The sequence below is a fragment of the Gouania willdenowi genome, chromosome 9 (genome assembly GCF_900634775.1).
Source record: "Gouania willdenowi chromosome 9, fGouWil2.1, whole genome shotgun sequence".
Classification (NCBI taxonomy): Eukaryota; Metazoa; Chordata; class Actinopteri; order Blenniiformes; family Gobiesocidae; genus Gouania; species Gouania willdenowi.
This window is the reverse complement of record NC_041052.1, coordinates 19,775,086-19,801,596: the sequence shown is the minus strand read 5'-3', so window position 1 is coordinate 19,801,596 and position 26,511 is coordinate 19,775,086. Positions and strand designations below refer to the sequence as shown.

General features: G+C 38.7%; 1 protein-coding gene across 2 annotated transcripts in view; it reads left to right on the top strand.

Moving 5' to 3' along the window:
- Positions 1 to 26,511, top strand: part of arb2a (ARB2 cotranscriptional regulator A) — a 159,622-nt gene that overhangs the window by 89,877 nt on the left and 43,234 nt on the right. For both annotated transcript variants that reach the window (XM_028457060.1, XM_028457059.1), the window contains exon 9: positions 20,038 to 20,154. In XM_028457060.1, the coding sequence (XP_028312861.1) occupies positions 20,038 to 20,154 (117 nt within the window). The remainder of the gene's footprint in view (positions 1 to 20,037; positions 20,155 to 26,511) is intronic.

Genomic DNA, 26,511 nt, shown 5'->3' with positions numbered 1-26,511 from the left:
TTTTTACTTCCTCGATTCCTCTGAGTCTTGGGTACTGACAACATGCAGTCCATCAGTTAGTTCTACATGGTCTTTGAGGTGCCTTTAAAAACTGTAGCTGTCTTCAGGTGCTCCTGCACGGTATCAAGCGATGCAGCCAGATCGATTAGGCCCCTAAGCACACCGGGTTGTCTGAGAATTCTGTCTCATTGTGGCCGCGCAAAGCCAGCTCAAACGTCCTACAGAATTTAAGAGTCTATTATCTTCGACAAAATGTACTGGTTCCTGTCCACTTCTTTGTTGTGCTTTCTCACACCAAGCCTGTGACCCTCATCCAGCTGCGTCGCGATGTTAGCTCTGCCTAGCGTAGTTAGCTTGACCTTGTTCTCCATATGTGCCCTCATAATCTTGTTTCTTTATCTTCTCAGATAAATGCTTAAAATCTCTTACTTCTGTATCAGTCCATGCCGTATCTGTCCCAGCCATTTTGAACAGCAAACACGGGAAGCAATACAAAGCATTTACATGACTTCCTGCTGTACCAATTACGAGAGAAGCTTTTTGTATAAACTTTACCTTTCTCGCTGGTTTGTTGGCTTATCTTGATGTTTGGCTGATCTGGGCCCTGTTTTATCCTTAGTTTTTCCACCAATGTTCTCCTCTCAAATGGATTTTGAAGAAGCGGCCGTATAGTTTCACTTCAGCCCTCTGTGGCATCCATCATTGTTGTCGACATCATTGTAATTACATCAACGTCGTTTCAACGTTCTACTTTTCTTGAACTACCGGCAGACATCAACGCATCAAAGACGCATTACTGCCCCCCACTGGTCCCTTCCGTATTTCTCCACAGGCTGACTTGGCTTGGGCAGTGGGCAATATGTTTATCGCCCATTGAGCATCAGATTCAATGATGATGCTAATTGGTTAATTGCTGAATTTCCTGTTGCTTTGTCAAATCTCTTGTCAGTGAGTGGCTGCTCTGCCGCACTGTTTGGGCGATTTTTCAATCGCCCAAGGAAGTCGTCAGCAGCCATGAGCTGAGCAGGAAGCTGGAGGAAACCATTTCCCCAAAAGTTATAAAAAAAATTTTGTATATGACATGTCATTGCAAATTTAAACACATATGGTGCTCAAAATAATTGATTATTGTGTATTAAAAAAAAATCAAAAATGCTGGGGGAGCAGTGCCCTACTGCTCTCTGTTGGCCAGCCACCACTGGTCGTCCAATAACCAAAGAAGGGTTGGGGGTTTGAATTCCGCTTTATTCAAGTCATCCTCAAAATTCCTCTGAAGTACTCAAAACTTTGTCAAAAAATCAAGGATTTTTTTTAGTGAAGTTCTTACAAAATCATTCATTGCTTGGATAATGTAGACGCCTGACATACTATGTATATCAATTACACGTGGAAGTGAAAACTAGGGCAAAGTAATATTAAAAATACTATTTCACAACCCCTTTAAATCTGTGGCCTACTTGAAATCAAACTTATACATTTTTGGCCTCTGAGTTGAAAATGAGTTTGACACCACTGATCTATATGGTCCTAATTCTAGGTCTATAAATGCACACGGTATGCTTCTGCATCTGTTTTTATCATCTTCTGGCCTATGGGGCACCTGTAGTTGTACGAGTGTGTCAACAAGATGAACTGTACAAACAAGCCTGTTCCCAACATCTGTACACAACAGCACAGCTCATATGATGAGCAAAAAACCTAATGTTTTTATGTAGAGCTAGATTGTTTCATCATTAAAGTAGAAAAAATTAAAATCAACAACACTTAAAAAAACTATGTTGTAAGTTTACTCTTGAAAAAAGATACAATAAAAAGTACCAGTAATATATATATATATATATAAAAAATTAAAAAAAACTTTATAATATACAGTAAGTGACTTTTGATCTATCATTGGTCAATCTTTCCATCCATATCTTCTTCTTGCAACACACTTAACACAGATGTCGTAAATCATTTCATTCCTACTCAAACAGGCAACACGTGAGTTTTCCCCTAATGTTGTAGTAGTGTGCATTAAATCAAATTCTTTGATTATAACTGTAAGAAATAGTTCTTTAGAACAAGTGCCTCACAGCACAAACAAAAATAATTCCAGTTTGTGCCTCAACCTGTGTTATGAAGTCATAAACATCCTGGATCCAATGTTGTACGCACATGTGCTGCCCTGTCTGTGGCTTCAGGAGAGTATGAAGAAAAGATCTGTTTCTAACTCAAGGTTCTCCAAAGCTAGCGGGCTTCTAAGCTGTGCAGTGTTAATTTGGTTACATGCACATTCATCTTCCTAAATGAATCTATTGCATGTGTCTGCGTCTGCTCGCTACTGTATTGGTCAATGTGCATGCAGGTATGTTTGCATGTGGGTTGTCGCGTGTGTGCAAGTTGTCTGGCGAAGCCGATATCATCCTGAGCAGAACAGCCCGGTAAAGAGCAGCTATCAGAGACACGTTAGGGGAGGAGAGGGTGTGAGGCGAAGATAAATGGCTGGGGCACACTATGAGAAATTAGTGGAGCCGTATGCAAAGCTGTGGCGTTTTGTTTGATGTGAAACAAAAGGACCACCATGACAAAAGTGCCTGCCAGCGTGCACAGCAGGACAGCACCCTCAGGACATACACTATCACCAGTGTGCGTGCGTGTGTGTGTGTGCACTGCATATCATGTATGATGCTGTTTTTTTTTTCAGGCCTGTCTGTATTATGTATATTATCTGTCTCTGTGTTTTTTGTGCACCGCTCATAATGACACCCAAAGCCTGGCCCTTTGTACGCCATGAAAAGATGTGGTTCCTTCTTTAGTACATGTACAGCGTATTTGCTCTATTAAGCAGCTGAAATATAGCCGTCTAATTTCTTTTTGAATGAATAGGATCTCAGAGTGCGGCTCTCCTCTTAACATGAGGATGTAAATTGAACTGTTTAAATGTCATGGCTAGCAACCTGATTTGATTTGAATTGATTTGCTTGTTTCGGGGGGGGAGTAAGACCTCCCTTGCTGAACCTTCGTGCTGAGAGCAACAGATAGACCAAGGTCTTTCTTTTTTACCTGAACAACACATTTTAGGCCTCCTGAATTCTTCTGTCCGCTGTGAATATGTACAAATGGCCTTTTTTGCCATCCATTTCAAGGCTGTAGTGCTGCATTGTGGCTGGAGGTAGATGACGCAGACCAAATTACAGCGGGTTTGCTGCCTGAAAAGGATACTCACACAATGGGCTTTGTGAAGTATTCCCTTCAATACGTTGCCATTATTCTCACCTTTGTTGGTGTTTCTCTCTGTGTTTCAGTAGCATCTTATGGTTCTAGATTGCATTTGAAGTATTAAAGTAGTGAGGTATTAAAAGTACTTTACTCACTTCTTGTCTCTCTTGTAATAATACCTCAATAACTGGAGCAATTAGTTCTGTATATGGATATATTTTCTTTCTTTGCTATAGTTTTGGACCATTCCTTATTATTTTAGTTGTAATATAACAAATATAAGCGTACAAGATGATTTGGATAAGCGGATGCTCTGATCAATGAAGAACTATTGTAATTGTGATCAATTAATATTGGTAAAAACAGAATTTATTTTGAAAGCCGATTACATAGGGCAGATCAGTTGAGGTTAACAGTTGTGTAATGAACATGATTAAAATGGCATTTCTGGTCTGGCAATAAACATTCTGTCCAAAAATTTGACATTTGCAGTTTGCCGGGTGTTCGTTTCGGAAACATTGAGAGGCATGATTTGTTGATTTGCCAAGTTATGATAAAGTTACACATATACGGGTATGACTATGTCACCTTATTGCTTATATCCCTTTCAATGATAAGTCACTTTTGTGATTGACCCTAAAAATCCTTATCTTAGTACCTTATTTTAATGTAATGTCAGCTCCATTTACAGATCTATTTTTATCTGTTTTTTTTTACATGTTTTGTATAAATTTGCAAAAAAAAAGCTCGATAAACTTTCAATTACACAAATGTTTACTTATTTGCTTTTGATTTACATCACTTTCAAATGCTATTTTTAGCAAAGGCAGCTAAATGTTAATGTGAATACTTTTGTTGATGCATTTAATCGTATTCATTTTATACTCGGCTTATACCAAAAAACGAGGTATGCATGTGGCTTTGGGGCAGCTTTCATCGAGACATAACTTAAAAATGTTTTTGGCAAGTGTCGAAAACTGAAAAACTCTTGTTAACATTGGAGATTTATGGTTCTTGTGTTGATTTCAATAGTATATTCAATTTTAAATCAATTCACCACTCACTTCCTGTTGCCCTCTTCCTTCTACTTGTAATCTTTATTTAACGGCTTACCGTTTACCATTCAGTTAAGTTCACTTTTGTTTATTCAGCACCAAATACAAAAAAGCATAACACTTATAATCATAGTAAATAAAGAAAACCAAACATTTTCACATGAGCAAGCCTAGGGCAAAGATTGAGAGGAAAAAGTTAATTTTAACCAGAAGAAACTTCCAGCAGGACCGGACTCAGAGGTGGAAGCCATCTGCCAGACTGGTTACAGTTGATGGACAGGACAAAGGGAACAGCACCAGATACAGAATAGAACAGTTTGACAAACCTATTATAATTAATGCTGTGCGATGACTTTGCTATATATGAAGAAACTGTTGTTACTTTTTCAATTTTATTTTACTTGCATTTTTTACCTGCTTGATAAACTAATTATGCCAAGGTTTGCTTTTGATTTACATTACTTTCAAATGCCATTATTAGTAAAGTCAGCTAAATATTAATGTGAACAGTTTTGTCCATCTGTTGGCCTCATCATCAAAGCTTATTCCTGGTCAGACATACTCCAAATTATATTTCACCAGCAACTTCTTTGTAAAGTTGAAAACTCAGAGCTTAAGGTAACTATCTGTAAACCTCTTTAACCTTTATGTCTGCTTCATAAGAAAAGAGTGTTTCCACTACAGCAGCGTACATCAGTATAAATGCTATTCAATGGCCCCTATCCCGCTGCACCCAATCAGTACTCCACCTACTTAACACAGGGTCTTTTTTGCCACTTTATGATATACGACATGATGCTGGTTGAATTTCATTTGAGTTCAATTAAATCTTAGGGGATTCATCATTACATATTTACTGGCTGAGGCTGATCTTGCTGTAAGGTTCAACCCTCGTCTCATTGATCTAGTGCGCATGTTCACTCCCGAGGTTACAGGACGTGCTTCCATTTGCATAAGGCCCTGGGCAAGGTTCTTTCTACCATTGATTGGCCTGTCCATGAGCGCCCCTGCCTCCTCACATTGATCACTTTGTTTTTTCCCGGAGACAGTGCTACTCAGAGTTCAGCTGAAGCTCTGGTGTATCGGACCTGCCGAAGGAAAAAAAAAAAAAAAACATGGACTGAGGGAAGAAAGGAAGAATGGGGAAGGGAATTGGAGGGGCAAGTAGGAGTCAGAATAATTGGAAAGGAAAACTTTGGACGAAATATTTCAATAAGTTTAAACAGAGATTCTTTAAATTAAGATTTTAAAAATGTTAATAAGGTATTACTACTATGCCTGTGTACTGCGGCCTATGCTGAAGCAACTAGTCTGAGCCTGTAATTGTAAAAAAAAAAAAACCTCATATTGCTGCACGAATCATGATTACGTGTATCAATAATTTTATCACAATTATTCATTGTTAGGGAAAACATCTGTATTTTTATTGAACTACTTTTTAACAAACAATATATGAACAGTTTAGAAACCACTTTAAACAAGAATAATGATAAATACCAAGAATTTGAAATTTACTGTGTGCTAACTATATAAATACACTGTTAGAGAGTGTAACCCATATAGAGAATATAAAAGCATATAAAGAAAAGTTAAAAACTTTAGGCTTACTGAGAAAGTGCCAGATTGATATACAGCAGAGCATTAGAAATAGAAAAATCGCCAACAACCAGGTTAATTTAATTGTGGAGGCCAAAATCGTAATCACGATTAAAAGTTGATCAATTGTGCACTATAGTTATGAGGATTTTAAACTATATTGATGAATGACAGACCTGATTCACACACTACACTATAAACTCATTTAGAGCCTAGGTGTTATTGTGTGTTGATTCTGCATGTTGTCAGTGGTTGCGTATTGCTCTGACTCCCATAATGCACCACGTCTCTTTGTTCTGCCTCGTGAAAGCAGCGTGCAGCTTTGTCTGCCTTCCTCGATCCTTCTCCACTCGTTGCCTCAGCGGCCATCCCTCGCTACGACTTTCTCTTTTACTTCATCTTCCTCTTTCTTTTACCTACTCTGTTAAAACCTGCTGGACAACCACTTTCTCCGCTCTATTTGCCTTTGGTGGTGTTGTGTACTTTCTCTGTGTGCTTGTAACAGAGCTCGCTTTTCCCTATTCAATCTGTCTTGCCCCTTGCCCTTGTTATACAAAATATCAGTGTGCTCATGATGGTGATTGCTTTTCCTGCTTGTCTTCTTAGATTTATCTGTAGTTAATACTACTTTTTACTTTCTTACCACTTGTGTGTATATTTGCTACTATGTGTTTTTAGTTTTTGTCCTTATGCATTAATGTACAGTATTTGTTATTTTTTTCATTTTAATCCTTCTTGTTATGACTTTTTACTTCATATTTTGCTAGTTTCTGCACTCTGTATTTAAGTATTTAAATATTTAACTTAACATTGATCACACATCATTTGTGGAATAAAACCTTCAACCTACTTGGACGTCTCAAATTCAATAATTTTCCCCAATGATCCTTCTGTTGTTTGTCAAAGCTCATTAGGTGTAATTTAGACTTTTATTTGCTGTTGCCCTTTTATATTTTATTTGGTATTCTTCTATTTCATTTGTCCCCACAGTGGTATATCCCTACATTCACCTGCACTGTTGGAATATGTCAACTGGTTACGACCCAGGTCACCTCCACCACGGAGAGAATAAAGCGGTTGACCCACTCTTTAACTAAGGCAAAGATGACATGCTGACAGCTCAAATGAGTCCCTTGTCACATGTCATTTTTTCATTCCTATTTTGTTGGTAATTCTCTCCTAACAATACCTACAATGTGGGAGAGGAATCTTAAGAACATGCGGGGGCTGCAAAACTGTCAGCCAGGAATCACTTGAATTCAACACTCCAAATTGAGTTTTGTATACTTTAACCAAAGTCTGTGATTGGTCTCTTTTTAAAGCCAATATTGGAGGAAGAATAAACCTTTGAATTAGAAAGGAGGGAAAGTGTTCTGCTTGAAAAGCTGTGTAACACAGTGAGGCGGATCATGGTGCAAATGTCAGTGAACTCAGTGACTCAAGGGTTGAAGTTTAAACCCGCTCTCCCTCCCCTGTTTATGTGCCTTCTGTCTTGTCTTATCCCTTTTTGCTTTTTTCCATCACCTCTCATGCCAACTTTCATCACTTTCCCTGAATGCAGAGTATTCTGTTGACTTGCTTTAATTCACCAGTCTGTGGTTAACAGCACCTTTTATTACATTTCTGTGTGGGTACCTCACCTTTACACTTTTTGCTTTACTGTATGTCTTTTGTGACCAAATGAAACAAATCTCGTTATTGTTCAATTGTAAATTTTAAGCTACAACCTATTAGCCATTTAGCTGATCCATTCCTTCTTTTTGGCCTCCAACACTTGTGGGTCTGTTTTAAATCATTTGTAGCAGTTTTATTTTGCGGGTGGGTTTTACTTATGTACTTGTGGTAAAACATATTTAATTTTTTAAGCCTGAAAAGCTGACAGTGAAAAGAGATGAACTGTTTTATGTGCCATTTTAAGGTTTTATGTGCTGTGAAATACGATGGGGTGACGAGACACCAAAGAAAGGTAGAGCGGGGAAGCGAGAAGGAGAGCGAGCTGAGAGACTCCTGGTGTAGAGCACCCTTTGATGTCTGAGCTGAATGTGGAAATCACTAAAGGGGAGACCTGGTTTCATAATGCCGATACAAGATGTGTGTGCCGTCCAAGCAGGGTAAAAATAAATAAATAAATAATAAGCAAACATTAAAAGACACATCTGTTTAGCAAATGTGTTTTATGCAAGAGGATACAATTATTTTGGTTATGTTTTTATTTCCCAGTTTAGTTTGCAAAGTTAGTTTTCTTTGCCAGTTTTGTCATTATTTTGTTTGTAGATGATCTTGTAATCTATTTCCGCAATAAAAACTGCTAAAGGGCAGATGTTCTGCCTTACTATTACCGTAGATGGCTTCACACCCAACGATTCCTCTAGAATTCTTGACATCGTCTTTCATGCGTGGCCTGCCTGCCGTTCTCCCTCTCTTTTTCTTCCTATCACTTGTCTCGCTCTCATGGCCTTGAACATTGAAAATATCTTGTCAGTGTCAAAAAAACTTAAATCTCCCAAACCAACTAATGTGTCCATCCGCCCCCCAACTTCTGAACAACCGTTGCTTTTATGTCCATCTTATTATTTTCTTAGTGTCTTTCCCTGTTTTCCTGACTCACTCTCCTCTCAGCCAAATAAGGCCATTTCTCCCATAAATGAATCCTTTTAACATTTTAACTTCCCATATGTGTCCTGTCCAAGTTGCTCTCTTATATCTGTGTTTGGAGGTGATGGTTAGCTGCTTTTGTCCGAGTTCTCTTTGATGAAAACACTAGGGGGCACTGCCTGTCCTCTGTTACCCTTTTCTTTTTTTACTAAGCTTCATTGCGTGTGTACTTTCGTATTTGTGTGTTTTGTCTTTGTCTGTGTGCCCATGCACGTGCTCATGTTTGTGTTTGCATTTTTTTTTTAAAAGCAGTCCCTTGTCTGTAATGGATGACACAGACAGACAGGAAGCCAGGCAGGCGGAAGGTCCCTGGTGGTCATAACGGCCAGTGCTCGGCACCCAACCGCATCGCCCTGTCCTCGCTTTTACCCTTGGTCCCCTGGTGGACCCGGGGTGCGGGTTAATGAAAAGGGCTTGGACCACCGAGAAGAGCGACAGTCATCTCCCAGTCCCCTCTGCTCACCTCCAGCCCTGTGAGACCTTCTCTCTATGACAGCCTCCCCCCTCACTGCATCTCTTCCCCCCATGTCCCTCTATGGAACAAACAACATTGCCTGGCTGCCAAACACAATGTTAGACAAAGGCAAAAAAGAAAACTAAAGAGAAAGTGAACCCTTTTAAGAGAAAAGATTGAGATAAAGTGCTCATTTATCTAAAAGTCAAACATTCAAGCTAAGCAACATCGATTGCATGTGGACTAGGTCAAGGATGAGCTCCACAGTATAAGAGAATGTAGGTCTTTGTGTCTACTTAAAGGGTTGGAGGTTAAGATTAACACCGCTGCGGTTGTGATTGCTATTGCAGTGCTACTATAGGTTTCTTTACATTTCTATGCTGTTGATCCGTACCGTATGATTAGGGATGATGTCTTCTGATATATATCCTTAAGTCTACATATGAATTTCATAGTTTTTTTTGAAGGAAATTCTGAATTGATTGATTTGGATTGTTGTTTTTTATGGTAAGCAGACAGCTGACGAGCGGTGTTTGATAGTGCTAATTGGCAGCTCCCATCCATGCAGTGTGTGGTTGGTTGTGGGTTGGGGCTGGGCAAAGTGAAACGCTGGTATTGTTTAAAGGTGTCAAACCCAACACTGAACAAAGAGGACGGGAGGAATGCTGAGTGCTCAACCATCAGGGCGCAGAAAATAGCTGAAACACACACACACACACACACACACACAAACACACACACACAAAAGCAAATTAATGTATTTTATATATAGTAATGCTCATGCACCTGACCAATAACACTACTAAACAAACAATAGCACATTACCTGCCATCAGTGATGCTGCCACTGGCATGCACACACCCTTTCACACACAAACACTCTCTAGGCTACTGCACACGCAGAAAAAAAACATTTTAAAAATGACAAGATAATCACCACGTTCAAACTTACCTTCAGCTGTGGGTAAATGCCTTCCTCTCAGATAAACTAATAAATATATTTTCTTTTGAAAAGCATCCCACTGAAGGCCCTAATTATCATAGGCTGACAAAGACCTGACAGAGGTGGAATACTTAAAAGGTAATTTCTCTATAAGCAGTAGTTTTGATAGGAAAAAGGGTCAGCGTCACCCGCCACCACCCCCCCTACCCGTCTCCACCTCTTCTCTCTTTAGCAGCGCTTCACTCTTTTTCGAGGACTATTTTTTTTTTTGCGTGATTGACTGACAAGGTCCTCTTCCGAAATAGCATCTTCGGTAATAGGAAATAATTGACTCCCTAATCAAAAAAGGGTTCATGGAATTCACAAACCCAACAGTAATCTACTGTGGCATTTCCAGCAGAATTGACAGTCCTCATAGCTCCGGGCTCTATACCACTTTGATTTAATTGCTTTTTTTTATAAGATTAATAATATGCTTTATAACAGATTGTGAGTGCTGGCATCTTTTCTCTTAGTGCATGTATGCGTGTATGTGCATCTCATCCCCCTCTTAGGTTTGCTTTTAATCAACAATATCACTTGAAAATAATTCGTGTTAACTCTTTTTTTTAATATTACAAGTTACATTACATACTTCTTTTAAATGCATTATGTTGTGGTTGTTGTGCATTTTATTTTAGAAACTGCATTATTAAAATAACACTGTTAATTAAACTTTTTTTTTTTCAAAAAGACCTTGCATCCTAAAATAAGGTTATCTGTGTATTCCTATGCTATTAATCTTGACAGTGTCACTTTTGATTCTGAAGTTTGTTAAAAAAAAAAAAACAATATATTTTTTTATTTTTTTTTAGTTCACTTCCAAAAAGCTCTCTAATACTCTAGATTTTTTTTTTTTAAATTGGGTAATTGAACTGCCACTGTATTTTTGAAGCTCTGCATTAGTGTTATTTTTAAGCTTATAGCCTTACGTCTTAATTACTTTGGGGAAGAAATAACAGTTTAAGTGAATATGCCTAGAGTATCACAAAGTTTTTACATGATGAGGCAAATTAACTTGTAGCGTCCCCCAGCCTGTCCAATTTGTTATATGGCCTCAACCCCCTTTTCCTTCTGTTTCTCTTTCTGACTCATCTTTCCTCTTGTTAAAAAGCTGTTTGAAATCATGGCTCGTGGCAATGAGAAGTAATTTTAGATTGTTATATATTACCATTAATTTGAATTGGCCTTCTATAGTTTCCCTCCCTCGCTCTCTCGTTCCTTTGAGTACTGAAGGGTTCACAGAGGTTTTTTTTTTTTTTTTTTTTTTTAAACATTTTAGGCCCCTTTCTTTTCTCCCTGCCCCACGGCACAGGAGACGGGCAAATATGAGGTAGAGGAAGATGATAAGTGACGAGAGGAACCCTCTCTTTGTCACTTTCATTCACACTGTTTTCTCCTCTCCTGATGTTTTTCTTATTTCCTCTACTTTTTTGCAACTTCTTGATGATTAACGACAATGTAAAGGGACCAACGCTTACAAAATTAGGGCACAAACATACAATGTTTCGAGATTTTTCTGTTGATTTAACTTTATTTTCCCTTTCATATTTCATATTTTAAAAAGACCATTTAATAATGTCAGTTATTCTGGTTGCTTTGTGTCACTACCTCCATCCTTCATTTGATATATTTGTTGGTGAGCATCTGATCAGTCTAAAACTATAAAGAGAACCAAAAAAAAATCAACTTTTTCACAAAATAATCTGGTGAAAATGCCAAACTGTTGATTAAATTTAGCTGTATTTCAAAATCTTTACAACAGATTTAGAAGGAAAAAGTGAGTTCATAGCTTCATCGTAGCTCCTTGAGATTTTCTCACTTCACCCTAATTTAGCAACATTGGCTTGGATACTGATTTTGGAAACGGTTAGTGGAGAAAATCAATGTTTATTAGCCCCCAAAGCTATGTACAGTATGTGTGTGTATCTTAGAAATGGACAGCAGTACCCAATGGATATTTAACACATTAGCTTTGGCAGAGCTGAGAGTGGTGTGAAAACACACTGATTTCCTAAGTGGCAATCATATCACACTCGCCATCAGAGCAACAGCAGCAGAGAGCAAACATCTGTGTGCACGCATGTGGGTGCGCGTGTGTATTTGTGCCCTTGGTTTGACACGTAATGTAGCTTTGGATACAGATAGTGAATTTTGTTGGTGTGTGTAGAATTGGGACTTAGTTGTATGAAATGATGGGCCTTGATTATAAAGCTGTTATTAAGTATCAAATTGATCTATTTTACATCTGATTTATTTGTAAATATTGTAAAATCACAGTTTGGGTTTTAGATGTGTCTATCTTGCCTCTCTTCTGCTATGTGTTTGTTTTAGTCCGTATCTGTTGTTGCCTTTGCCTGCTCTACATGTGTGTCTTTTTCTGTTTTGTCTATGTTAAGCGGTCCTTTCTTTTCCAGGGATTCAGGGAGCGTTTGCTTTTCTTCAAAGTCAGTTTCACCCCGAGTTACAACAGTCTCCTCCTCTGCCCACCCTTATTAGGTTCTTCCATTCTCTCCCTCCTTCCGTCCATCCGGCTCTCTCACCCTATCCATCCCAGTCTCCAGCTGAGAATCAACCATCCGGAACTATGTTAAAACAGTGTCATCTCCAGTGTGCACTTAAAGGCTGTCCCTTTAACCTGCTCTAAAATACTTATGGCTATTATTATAGCTTATAAATCATTAAGAAAGTTTAATTATACGAACATTTCATGGTGGAAATGTGCAGGCTGACACATGGGAAGGGAAATTTAATGGGCCAGCAAGGCCCAGCACCGTCAGGGAAAATATTGAGGTTAGGTTTCTATTTTACAGCATTGCCGGAGGGGTGGATGACAGGAAGAAAGACAAGAAGGAATCACTTTCCCAGAGAGAGGAGTAGAGAGAAGGCAAACCGTAAAGGGAAAGCCGAGACTTTGTCCAAAAGTGTACAAGTAACTCTTTTTGCGTTTCCATTACAGTTCAGAGATGTCCAGACCTAGTCCTGGATGGTGCTGGTTTAGATCTTTTTGTTCCAACTGCCTGTCGTCAGCATGTCGTGATAATACGGTTGAATAATGAGCCATTGTCTAAGTGTAATGCCTAAACAATAAACACAGCTATTTTACTCCTTCGTCTGTCAATATGGTTAAGTGAATACATCAGGGGAACACGGCCGCTGCTTGTTCTTTATTGTCACAATACGAAATCAATCAAAATGTTGGGAGCTCATGTTGGAGGACTTTGCCTTTGTGCAGTCATAGTAAGGAAGTAACTATTCTTTTATTTTCTTAGTTAATCAGGTATGATTTATTTAACTGCACCACCAGTCTTAAAAAAAAAGTCTTTATTACAGGTTTGTTTATTATTTTTTTTTAAATGTATTCTTTATTAATATACAGTAAGAGAAAACAAATACAAATGATTTAGAAAAACTATAAAATAAAATACTATATTAGTTAACATTAACTAAGTTTTGAAAGGACTAGGTACACTGTGTTTTATCTTTTGTATGCAACTGTTGCTTTCAGCAAAAAAAGTCATTTATAATTATTACCCAAAAGCCCATTTGTCCCATTCTTTTTCCCTCCTTCAGTATAACCACCCTGCAATTGTGTCTCATTCTCTCCAACGTCCTCCCTTTCCCGTCTCACAATGCGGGCACAAGCAGGGCGCTGCGCCCGCAGCCGGCAGGTTTCCTGGCACGCCGCTCCTCATCCTCTGCCTTTTGTTTCCACCGGTGGACGACTGTTCTCCACCTCTGCTGTGTCAGTAAATATTTATTGGCCTTCCTTTTCCTCATAGCCCCCACTGATGTTGCGGTGTGTCGTTGTGTGTCTGTATATGTACAAGTGTGTGCAATTTGTGTTTATGTAAACTCCGAAACCTCCTCAAGATATACCACTTCCTTGTTTCATATAGTCTAGCAATTTTTTGTGATCTTAATTTCCTCACCATCTGTCATTTTTTTTTTTCTATCATCTTTTCTCTATTATCACTTTTGTAAACATCAATGGGAGGAAAAAGAAAAGCGTGGGGGAGGTTATTGCACTTTCTTCCTATGTCCTTTGCTTTTTTTGTACTGCTACCACAGTTCATGCACTGGAGAGTCAGTTGGGGGAAAACCCAGCAACTCAATGCATGTGACCTCAGTGAGTAAAAACGCTACACACTCCAACTACACTAAAGGTTGCAGACACAAACACACTCTGCTATGGTCCCTGGGGTCATGTGGCCTCGTGCTAGAGAGGGCTTCCTTCCTGTGGCTAAGACAAAGGAAACTGGGGACTGACGGGGGACCTGAGACCGCTGCTTCAAAGCCACAGGAAGCGCTGGTGTTGTCTCTTCCTGTGGAGGGTGTTGGAGCGTGGGGCGCCAACTGCCTGTGTTTTCACAGCCAGAGATGAACAAGGATAAGTGTTTATTGTTAATGTGTGTCACAGGCTGCTGTATTCCAAATCCTTTCCACCCCTCAGTGACCTGATCAGTTGCTAGTATGACAAAATCACATGTAGGTGTGACTTGCACACACAACGTCCCTGTGGTGGGCCGCTTGGTAATTTAAGAGTAAAATCCTGTGGAGAGGCAGGAACCAAAGAGCTAGAGTTTCTGGATTGACTTTAATGAAAATATACCAGCAGAGACATTCATAGATGCAGAAATACGCTACATTATTTACAGCTTTAAGATGCCATGGACTAATGACCCTAATTTACTACAACACCCTCAACTTTAGAAGATTGAATTGTGATGAGATTTTTTAAAAAAACAACATATTTTCGAGGTCATCAGCCTATCTTTGATCTCCCGTCCAACTGTCGTTGCTCAGTGTGCGACTTTTCTCTTTTTGCATGTTTTTGAATGTTTGTTTCGGCCTCATGCACTAGTGATGTTGTGTAGCGTTTGACCGTAGGGGTGGGAACCTCTGGGTACCTCACGATACGATGCGCAATACAAAGCTCACAATAACGATTATCTCACGATATGACGATACTGCGATTATTGATATATTGGTCAGAAATCAATCTACGATAATCTGACATAACAAGAAAAAAGATTAATTGAAAAAAATACAATTTTTATTTTATATCTCTGAAAGACAATAAATTGAAAGTGTCCTATGAACAGTGACACTATTTTAGTGCAACATTTCTGTAAATAAGTGTCAACGTACCAATGTAAACAAATAAGTATCTCCAATAGTGCTTTCTGTAAACAAAAAATAGGGTCTTTCTTACCAGTGACACCATTATAGTGCAATATTCCAGTAAACAATGTATTGGTTCCTTCAACAAACAGTGACAAAATTTCTGTGAAGACATACCTGCACATTTTAGTGAAAAGCAGAAAAGGTTTTGGAAAAAAAATAAATAAAAAAAATAGAAAAAAAATTGATACCTAGCCGGAGCATATCGATAATCGACAGTGCGGAAAAATATCGTGATATATCGCCGTATCGAGATATTGTCACACTTCTATTTGACCATGTGTGTGCGCGTGTCATTTTTCTATGTGTTTTTTTTTTTCCAGTTTCCTGGCTTGTCCAACACTCTTGTCTTATTCCCTGGCAGCAATGGGACAATCAATCAAATATTTAAGCAGTGCTTCAGTGCTCAGTGGGTAGTCATAGATTATCTGTGGACGTTGGCTGCGCATGGCACAGCCACAATATAAACATCATCTCTGACTGGCATCGTCATGGGGCGCGCATCCCTCTCACTTTCCCTCTCCCTCACCATTGCTTCCTCATTTTCATTCTCACTTAATTTCTGTCTTTCTCTTCTTTATTTCTCACTTCATCCTCCCCTGTTTATCGTTCTGCATTCACACACACACACATACACACACACACTCTTACTGTGTATAATGGTGGCTTTTCAGGTTGACAATCTGACAGTGAGAAAGACCCCTTAAAGAGCTATCATCTTTCTGCCTTTGCCTGCTTTCTCTCTTTTCTCTCTTTCTGCATTCTTTCTAGGGATGAGTCTGCCTGTCTCTCTGCAGGGAACTCCATTGTGGATTACCATTCAGTTTTCACCCAATTATCTAGTGGCTTTCGCTGCCTTTGACACATAATTATCAAAGGCCTAAATAATTGTCTTTATTATTGCTGGTGTTTACATGTAGCATCTAAAGTAGCTCCCTCAAGTAGCATCGCGACTTGAGCGAGCGACACAGGGAGAGGAGAGAAATGAAGTATTTATCTCAACTAGAGATTAGCTTAGCATGCTGTTAAATTATGTCTCGCCGCTTATTTCAACTCTTCGTTCAGATAAATAAACATGATTAATATCCCCCTCATTCCTGCCTAATATGACCCCCCCCCTTACGCTTCATAAGCACATTTATTGCATATCACACTCTCCGTCAGCGCTGAAAATAAGATTATACACAACGGAAAGTTTGGCAATTAGCCAGCTTTGATGCAGGAAGCAGCTTAATGCGCTGAACACTGTACAGTGCTAAGGGCCATGTGAGAGGTCAGTGTACAAGATACAGGGTTTAGAGAAAGCTCTGTGTGTATATATGAGTGCATGTCTTTGAGTGGCTTCAAATGCAGGGGGGTGTGTGTGTGGGAGGGGGGATTTCTTACAGGATCTGAAAAGCTGGATTTAGTTGATGTGCCAACCAGGGGGTCAGACCTTGTGATGTTTGCGTGTCTCCATAGCAACCAGGCTGGCCGCTAAGCAATCGGGATATGTTTATAAGCGGGGGTAAAAGGAAGAGAAGTACTTTAAAGTTCATATAAAGTTTGTAGGTGTGGGGCTGCATCATTGGCCATGACTTCACTTTTTTGAGCAAAGATTTATAATAAACGTGATTTAAATTATTATTATTTTATTTTTTTGATAGTTTTGTTTAATTTATTTTAAAAAACTTTTTTTTTTGGGGGGGGGGGGGCGTCATTTTTGTAAAGAGCATATTCACAATAATATTCAATTAGCGGATGTGCCTTTTTTTTTGGGGGAAGTGATGTTATCTTAATTTTTTCAGATGGTAGTTTTTATATCATCACATAATTAACACTTATTTATACTTAAATCTGAAGAAATATACGTTATGGTAGACTGGTAATAAACAAACCCTTCTGATATATAAAAGAACACTTAGGTTGGTAACCTAGCCAGTCATCCAGCGTTCATAGTTCATACAATAGAGACAATTCTCATAAGTGCACATCTGTCTGGGTCCCTCATCTGTCTTTCCTTTTTTGTTTTGTCCTTTTAACATACCACATTTATTATCCGTTAAGCTTGTAATATCCTCCTGCGATTGTTCTTCTCTCATCTTTTTTATTACACAGTCCCCACATGTCCACCCACTTGAACTCTATTCTGTGTGTTCAGCTGGTTTAACATTAAAAGAAGGGCCAGCACAAAAGCGGCAAATGTGTCAACATCTGAGCAGTGGTTTTAGCCCAACAAGTATTTCCACATGTTCCAGTCCTTTCACGCCGTCTCAATACAAGACTGATCACAACAGCTGGCTTGTTGGCTTGTTAAAACGGCTGCCTGTGCCGTTACATCGTGAAGCGACATGGGTTGATTTACATTATCGTATCTAAAGCCTTGAGGAAAGTGCTGTAAATTTCAGAGTTATATGATGAGAAGACTTAAATTTATGTTCCAATGTATGGTTTCTCACTCTGTCACCCACCTAGATTAGGATAAAGACATGCTTAGACTGTGCTTCTCCATGCAGCTAACCACAGTTGTCGCCGTGGCTTGTAGAACATTAGGTACAACTTATGCCAAGAATATTGAGGTTTTAAGCCACACAGAATTCTCTCCTGGAGACTTTTTTTTGTCGACCTGTTAAACTTGCTCGTACCACAGCAAACTGTGTGTGTGCAGCAACACACGTTTGAGGGAATGATTGATAGTCTCTGGAAAGCAGACTTCGTTTGGTTAGTTATTGATTTATTTTTTTGATATAAGGAACCAAGAAACATGTTAGTGTAAAAATTTTTAATTTGTAACAATACAACAGAGACCTTAATGCAAAATGTAACTGAATAATATTCAAATAGAGGTCATTTTTATTGTTCTATATTTTTAAACAAACAATTGTACTTGATTTATCAGATATGCAGAGTTTTGTGTGTTTTAATGACTTTTCAACAGTCTTTTAATCTAAAAAGTTTTCTTACTTTGCTTCATGGTTTCTTTATAGAAACAGGATCACTCCCACCTTACCAGCTGTACAATTGTCTTTGTCTACTTTGTTGGTATCTGTCACTCACATGAGTTTCTTCTCACCTGTTGTAATCTTGTGCATGTACCAACACTTTCTTTCTATCGCTTGCTTCCATTGATGTGTAAATTGTTTGTTACCTTAATGAATCAACAACACCTTGAATGAAGAAAGCTTTAAGAATCTTTTGTTGGTGGCAGGTTGGAAAATAATTGTTATGGTTGCCAAGTAAACTCGATAACTTTATGTTGTTTTTGAGTTGTATGATATATATGGCCATGATTTAAAAGGAGCCACTGTAAATGTGTGCAAAATACACACAATTATGTTTGTTTATTAAATGGTTTCCTTATTAGAATAGAATAAATTATTAATAAAATACACTTTAAGCTCACAGAGGTTCATCAAGCCTCTGTGAAACTGTTAATAATGTGTTTTTGTCAGTAACGTTCTTTAATTTTCTAATGCAGTTGGTTCACCTCTTGCTGCCCTCGACTCTCTGCGAGCCGCCTTCTCATAGACTGTCCCGGCTATGAGACTATAGCACCAGGAAACAAAACGTTGACTGACACCTCCCGTTTTAAAAGGTTCACTTTGCGGCTCCCATGGGTCCAATTTTGCCAAAAGCTTTTCAACCAACCGTGGATTAGGAGGGACTGGAGCACATTGTGTGTATGACGTTGATTTTTACGTTTGTGTGGACATACATGTCTGCCTGTGTTTTTTTGCCCTCAGTTGAGGTCTCTTTCTTGCGTTCAGGTCTGTAGTTTAGTCGTCTCAATTTTTCTTTAGGCTCCAATAGAATTCTTATTGACCGGATGACGCATGAGTACTTGTGCCTTTATAGATTCATTGGTTTTTGGGGTTTTTCTCTCCATACACCACAGTGTAATTTACGGTAGATGGATTTGCATCAGTGGATATTTTCAAATGTTCACTGTCAGTTAATAGAACATCCAGAAATAATTGCTCTTTTTGCTCTTAAAAGCCTAAAAATCAACACTTGGACTCCCCATTTCTCGTCGTTCTGACTCTTTTTTCCTTAATATATAAGCCAATATCCAACCTAGTCTAACTTGGCTACAGTATAACCGTATGTTTGAATGTCACATTAAAGCTCATAGTCCGTCTTAATCTTAGAGTGGTTCAGTCAGGAGTTAACAGCACAATGATTCTCTTTTCTCTATTTGACTCTTAAAATGAAATTTTAATGCATCTAAAATCTTGCTCTGTATAACAGCAGTGCCATTTGTATTCCTGACTCCTATTAAAGTGTGCCGTATTTTGTTATTGCGTTTGCCACTTGCGCTCTCAGTTTCATAAAGAAATGTGCTCTAAGTGATTGTTAACCTATTGTTGAATGTTCCGTTTTGTTCTCTACCTGCTTTATCTCGAGGCAAAGCGGTGTTAAACAACCCTTCTCAAGGGTAGCTATAGTGCTCCTTGAGGTAAGACCAGTGGTGTGGGAAGTCCATTGCTGTGCAGTAACAAGTCCTTTGTGTGACATTTTCCTTTGCGTTGACATTCAGAGGGGAATAGGAGGACAGGCCACGTTCTCTGTGACATGCGGAGGGAAGAAGTATTAAGAATGGCCACCAAGGTATTTGAACATGCACAAGGACGGACATTTGCACAGAATGTGACAAGGACACGCTATAGTGAAGCTGGTTCTTTCATATTTCACTTTATAACATTGTTATACAGCAGGTCGAATCTATATCCTTCACATAAATTTGTCCACTGTCTCTCCTGTCTCTGTCCAAGAAGAAAGCTAGCAGTGCATACAAAGAAGAGAATATTTTTTTTTTTGTTTTGTTTTACAGGCAAATAACAATCAAATGGGTATGCAAGAGAAAATACCTCTTCACTAAGAAGCATTATCATGTGTTTTTAAGGACACTTTTTTGTTGACTGTGTCTTGCAGATGAATCAAAGAGAAATGCAGGTGAAGGACAAAGTTTGTGCCGTAGCCCTGACTGACTCTGCTCACAACATCTGGCTACAAGAGACCAGCATGAGCACAAAGAACTGGATGCAGGAGGTAAAATAACACACACACAAAAAAACACTACTCTGATAGCTAGCCAAGCAGAGACACCCTACACCACACAAGGTCGACATCTTAAACTCTCATCATAGCATGTAAATTCTACTTTAAAATGCAGTTCAGGTTTTTCAGATCCTGCTTATGGAGTCTTGCATGCTGTCTTTAATGTTTATATTTATTTGTCTGGATTTATTTCCATTGTTCACCCTGACTTCTGCCTGTGCCTGTGTGTGTTCCTTTGTTCTCGCGTGTGTCTAGCCACAGCTGGTTTGTGCAGAGTTTTTGTGAGATTTCAACCGTTTGCAAAGTGTGCTTATGGCCGAGCATGTGAGATAGAATGCACGTGCACATTGTGTTAGCTTCATTTTAGCATTTGCCCTTTCTGGTGTGACCTCTGTGCCATATGCATCACCTGGGCTCACTCAATATGCACATACAGATGAGGACCAACACTGACGGAAGCTGCCAGAGAGCCTGAGATGCAAATGTCACACACCCTCACATACATGTTCGTCCACAAACACACCCCAAACCAACCATACCTTTATCTGTGTGACCAATTCCTTTTTATCCCTTAACATTAAATGCAGCCTTTTCTGTTATTCTACATTGTGTGTAGATTGGATGTGTGTGTGTGTGTGTGTGTGTGTGTGTGTGTGTGTGTGTGTGTGTGTGTGTGTGTGTGTGTGCGTGTGCGTGTGTGTGTGTTTAATTTGTTTTTGAATCCTGTCTGAGAACCTGAGTGTTTTTCTTTTTCTTTACATGTAAGGGATTCAAGGTTCTTCTCATTTCTTTATTCTTGTTTATTTTCTATTGGTGATTCATTGGAAACAACATAATAGGTGGATTTCTATCAATTGCATCACCCTAAACAATAAAATATCTATTACCTTTTAATGTCCAGTCCTAAGGAGCCTAATTAACAGCAAACAGTTGGAATACATTCACTTTTGTATGCCCTTGTCAGTGATTTGTTCACTTTTACCATTCTTACATGTTCCCCTGCCTTTGGTTCTCAACGATATGCTATACCAATACAGTAAAGTGCTGTAATAAAAAAGACAATATTTTTTTGACTTCACAAATATTGGATTATCTATTAGTTTAAGACATGTTTTTATTGATCTTTATTTCATGTTTTAATTTTAGCTAAGAAAACACCTACAAGACTATTTTTAAATATTGTTTGGTTATATTAATGCTGTCTATTGATACAAATGTACTTTTATTGTTAATATTCTAGCATCTGTTGGATGATTTTGATAGAAAAAAAAATTCCAAGATCAGTTCACCTAAACTGCATGGCACACTTACTGTAAGATTTCAAGCATAGATGGTGTATCGGGTCAGCATGCGACTTTATACTTTACTCTGCGATTTTCAAAAAGAAACAATAAAGAACATGTGCAGCAGTTTCACCACAAGGTCAGCGTTCCCTTGTGTTTTTACCTAGAATGATAATCAAATGATAGTCTTTGAAGTTGGCCTTGGTTTTCTGATTTTTATATAAATGACTGTACACGTTTGTACTGCGTTTGACACACAAGCAACATGGACACATTATTGACCAGTCCAGTCTCATTAAGTTTGTGACAGCAACACGAAATTAACTTTGATTCACTTTTTGAGTGTGGCAACACGATTTACTCACATTTTATGTGCTGCAAATTATATAGTTTATCACAAAAAATATTGTACCTTGCAGACTGCAATTTATTTGTGATGTACAGCTCTTAATGTTGACGTGCTGAATGGCACATTATTTATTGCAAATTGATGCATTTTAATGGCAGTTGTCACCTTAGCCATAACCCTTCCTTATTTCTCTAATGCTAACATAGCCCAAACCCTCAATGAAGTGTTGTAACAAGATGCAATTCAAAACGAAAGTCGTGTCGCACAGCACAAAAAAAATGCAGAATTTCTGGTCCGACACTCGAAACTATTATTTTCATGAGGGTGAAGTTTTCACTGTGAGATCCTGCTGGAGTGACGTAGTGCCATTCGGTAAGTGGGAAGTCTGTTCTTTACATAATGATAATGGAAAAGTTTTGTTTATGTTTTTCAAATGTATTATACTTGAAAGTCCACAAAAGCATGTTAAGATACATATTTCTGTACTGATTGGTTAAAAACTCGACTGCTGATCCGACAGCTCAGCCAAATGAAAGCTCTACAAATATCATGTAAAAATTCACTTAAGTATGTATACAGGTATGCAGAGAGAACAAAAGCAACCCAGATGTGATACATTTTTACTAAAGCCCAGTGTTGGCCTGGTAGAGTCAGGTGCCCATACGTGTGAATGCTTGTGAGGGGAGCAATGCAGCTGTGCACGGCTCTGTTGTCCTCAGACGGGGATAATTCCAGTCCTCGGGGTTCCAGAGGTCACTGGATGGTGGGATGAAGCGATGAGAAGAGTATAAGGGCGAAGATGAGATTTAAAGATCATCGCCTGCTGAGCTAGGTTATAGCAGCCAGATGGGTCTGACAAAGGGCAAGTGACGTCACAGCAAGGAGACAAAATACCAAGTGTAGGTAAGATGACAGGAAAAAATGTAGACCTATAAGGTTAAGAAATAAAGTATGAAAGACGTTTAATTATTTAAATCTAGGTGACTGCTACTGAGAAACCTCCAAGGTAGAGTGGTGGGAAAAAGAAAACTATAAGACAGGTACAATATGAATGGAGCGAATACAGATAGGGTAGAGGGGCTGAAGAGACGTGTGTGGAGATAGATGAGTCGCATAGTGAGGAGAAGTGACTGAGGGAGAGAAATCCAAATGATGGTGTACAGCTGGTAGCCTGTCACAGTCTCCAAGGTGTCTCCTGTCACTGTGCTGGCCTGCTGTCACACTCTAGTGGCCTGCCCAAAACACACACACACACACACACACACACACACACACACACACACACACTCAAACACAGTCAAGCACTCTGATACAGAGTACACTATGGTCATGAATAAACCATTCTAATCCATGGGGATTATACAGCTACTGGAGGATGTGGAGAAGCGACAGAAAGAGAGCACCATAGAATTGATACTCAGAAATACTTTGTGAGAACGTACTGTCCTATAGCTGTTAGGTATGTCTGTTTTTACTTAGAAAAATCTTAATTATGGATTGGCATTATTTGTCACATTTGTGTGTTTAGGTTATATCTGTAGCTATAGCAGTTTTAGTGTTGTCTGATAGAAGCATGGCTGCTAGTTTGCACCAATAGTATTTCTAGTCATTAGTTTAAATTAAAACTATTAATGCCACAACAGAAAGGCCAGGGGTGAAGCAGGATTTTACCACCCAGAAAAGGCGAAAACACAGCATTTTATGGTCAAATGGTCTAATTGCAAGTCAATTTGTCAGTTGTACGTTATTTAAAGCTGCTACCAATGCTATATTTTCATTAAATAAAATCATAGAGTTTGCTTCATAGATCAATGAGTCTAATGTCACTTATTCCAAAAAGAAAGGAAAAATTTGAAAATGTCTCGCAAAAGTTTGTGTCGGTCTCCACAGAAAATAATCTAATTGACACTTTCAGAAAAGTTCTGCACATTGCATTGTGGGATGTGGAATCCCATAAACAGATGCATAGAAGTGTTTTTACTTCATTCTTACCTTGGTTGCATGTGTAATACAAGGAGGAAAGGGTTTAACTTGACACCTTTTTTGTTTTAGTTTGTTCCTGGTATTCCTTGTGATATCAGAATGAAGTAAACACACTTCTATGCACTTGTCTCCAATGCTATGTGCAACACATGTCAGCTGTGTGTTTACACGACAGATGAAAACAAACTTTCAAGTGGCAATGTTAACCTTTTACATCTTTATTACAGCAAATTATCTTTGGTTTATTGATCAATGAGGCCAATACTATGGATTTTTTTTAAATTATTTCCAGCAGCTTTAAGACATCCCTCATTTAGAAAGATCTTTATTCTTCTCCTACTGTATACTGTACATCTCATCTTTTTTTAATTTATGTAGTAGGACTTCTGAGTCCACACTACATTTATACAGTTGAGTTATGATGGTGTTCCTGTCTGAAGGGTTTTGATGTAGTTTTCATAAATTCATGAGCAACAGGTGGGGAAGTATTTTGGAGAATAAAAGTGGCTTTTTGCACCATTTCTCACAGGTAGAATGACAGTTTTACTCTTTCTTGTCATTTACACTTGCAAATAATGTTTTATGTTAGTTGTAACACTTTAGATCCCACTTGTGTTCTGTGTAACATACAGTAGATGTTGATTTGTGCTTGAGGAATGCATTGCGTTTTGCAAATATGCTCTTCAAAGTGTACGCCTGGGCACATGTATGTGTCAATATGCAGCACAAATCAAAACACACAAAGAGAAACACATACCCAGCGGCAGGGTGGTAGTGGTGTGGGGGGGAGTCAAATCTGTTTACATGTTTGTTTCCCTGTCGCCCTTTAGTTCAATGGCTCCATTGATCGGTGGACGAGCTGCTTCAAGTGGTGATGCTATGCGTCAGAGGCAGACGACGTGATGTGCCATCCTTTTGTCGTGTCGCCCTTCTCTAATCCTTAGCCAGCAGGCCCTGCCTTTATGTGACTGCTGTTATGCCTGCGGTCTCCCACAGCACTAGGGCTTTGTGTTGCGTGCGGTTGTGTATATGCCTGCATTTATGCAAGAGTTTGTGTGCACATGTGTTGCCTTGACAAATCCATTCAGGCCTCAGCCACTATGCCTCCATTGGTGGTTATGTTGGAGGTGTAGAAGAGGGAGGAGGGCCTTTTGAAAGACTCCCCTCCTTTGCCTCTATCTTCAGCCCAGTGCTCCTCAGCCCAGCTGACATCTTCCTCCAGACAGACTGAATGAATTAAAGGCGATACAATGAGACACTTGATGTAGCAGTCAAGGAGCCCGACTGCCTCAGTGATGTTCTGCACCGTTCTGCCCTCAAACTGAAGCTCAGAGAAGAGCACACGGATCAAAGCAAAGAATACAGATATCCACAATACGCTGCTCTTTACCTCGACTCAACACTCTCCTTATACTTTTTATAAACCAGCTTATCTTAGTGCAACGATAAACCATATTTCATCCAAATGCAAAAATGTCTGATTGAGTATAATAAGGTACATATCAAAGGGCTACTATATTTTTTTAAATTAAAACTACACAAAGAATATTAATGTATAATTCTTTAATCAAATGTTTGCTATAAAAAAGTTATATGTGCCAGAGATTTTTATTACATAACTAAATGTGCAAATTTACATTTTTATTTTGTTTTCACATTTTTTATAGTCCTTCCTGTGTTTACATTATTGCAAATCACTTTTTGTGATGACAACTTTTTACAAAAATGTACAAATATGGGTTAACAATAGGATATTGGAATAAAAATTATATCTCAAGACATTTTAGTCATTCAACAAGGGGGCACCCCATGTTGAATGACAGCTACTTCAATAGTTTTTTTTTAGTACATGATTTTTTTCTAAAAGTAGCAGTATTACACCCCAGGCGAATACCTACATATGTAAATTACTACTTCAGATCTCAAAAAAATCTACTTAAGGTCAACAAAAATGTATACAAATGTCGTGTGGAAATACCTCCAAAAATTGATAGAGCTCTACCCCAGAATCTAAAGTAGATATCAGGTTACTTGTTGGATTACATTTCAAAATAATTTCTGTTGTGGATTTTTTTGTAGATTGGCTGAATAAATAGGATTTGGCATGCAAAACTCCTTCTTGAGAAATCACAGCTTCTTCCCCTTAACAATATCAACGTAGTGACACACTAATCGTTAGGTTGAACAATGATCTCTTAATAAAAGGTTATACTTTTAAAATTAATCACTGATTGAAGTAAGTACCTACATGGTAAATAGAAAATATCGTTGGATTTTTCGACCCTATCAATCCACTTTATAGACTCTGTGAATCATTAGGTGCTGGGGAGCTAAACGGTGTGTGCGCGCTTCAGAGTCCTCCAAGTTTTTGAGAGAACTCCTGAGAAACGAATGCACACACACACACACACGCGCACACACACACACACAACATGCACGACCCGGTAATGGCTGTCAGGGGGCCAGGGTGAAAGTAAACAAGGGTAGATAAGCAGTGATTCAGAAGGACGCCAGCTGCACATTCTAATCTCTTTACATTTTCTCTTTCTTCTATTGAACTTTTATCTTATCTGGGGGAACGTCTTCTCCAAGCATTCCTTCTTCGCCTCCCCTGATCTCTTACTCCTTTTCCCCTTGTTTTTGCACTGACCTTACAAGGCACAACATACCAATCCATGTCGAACCTAAAAGGAAAAACACACTTTGATGTGTTGTCATCTGCTGACCGATAAA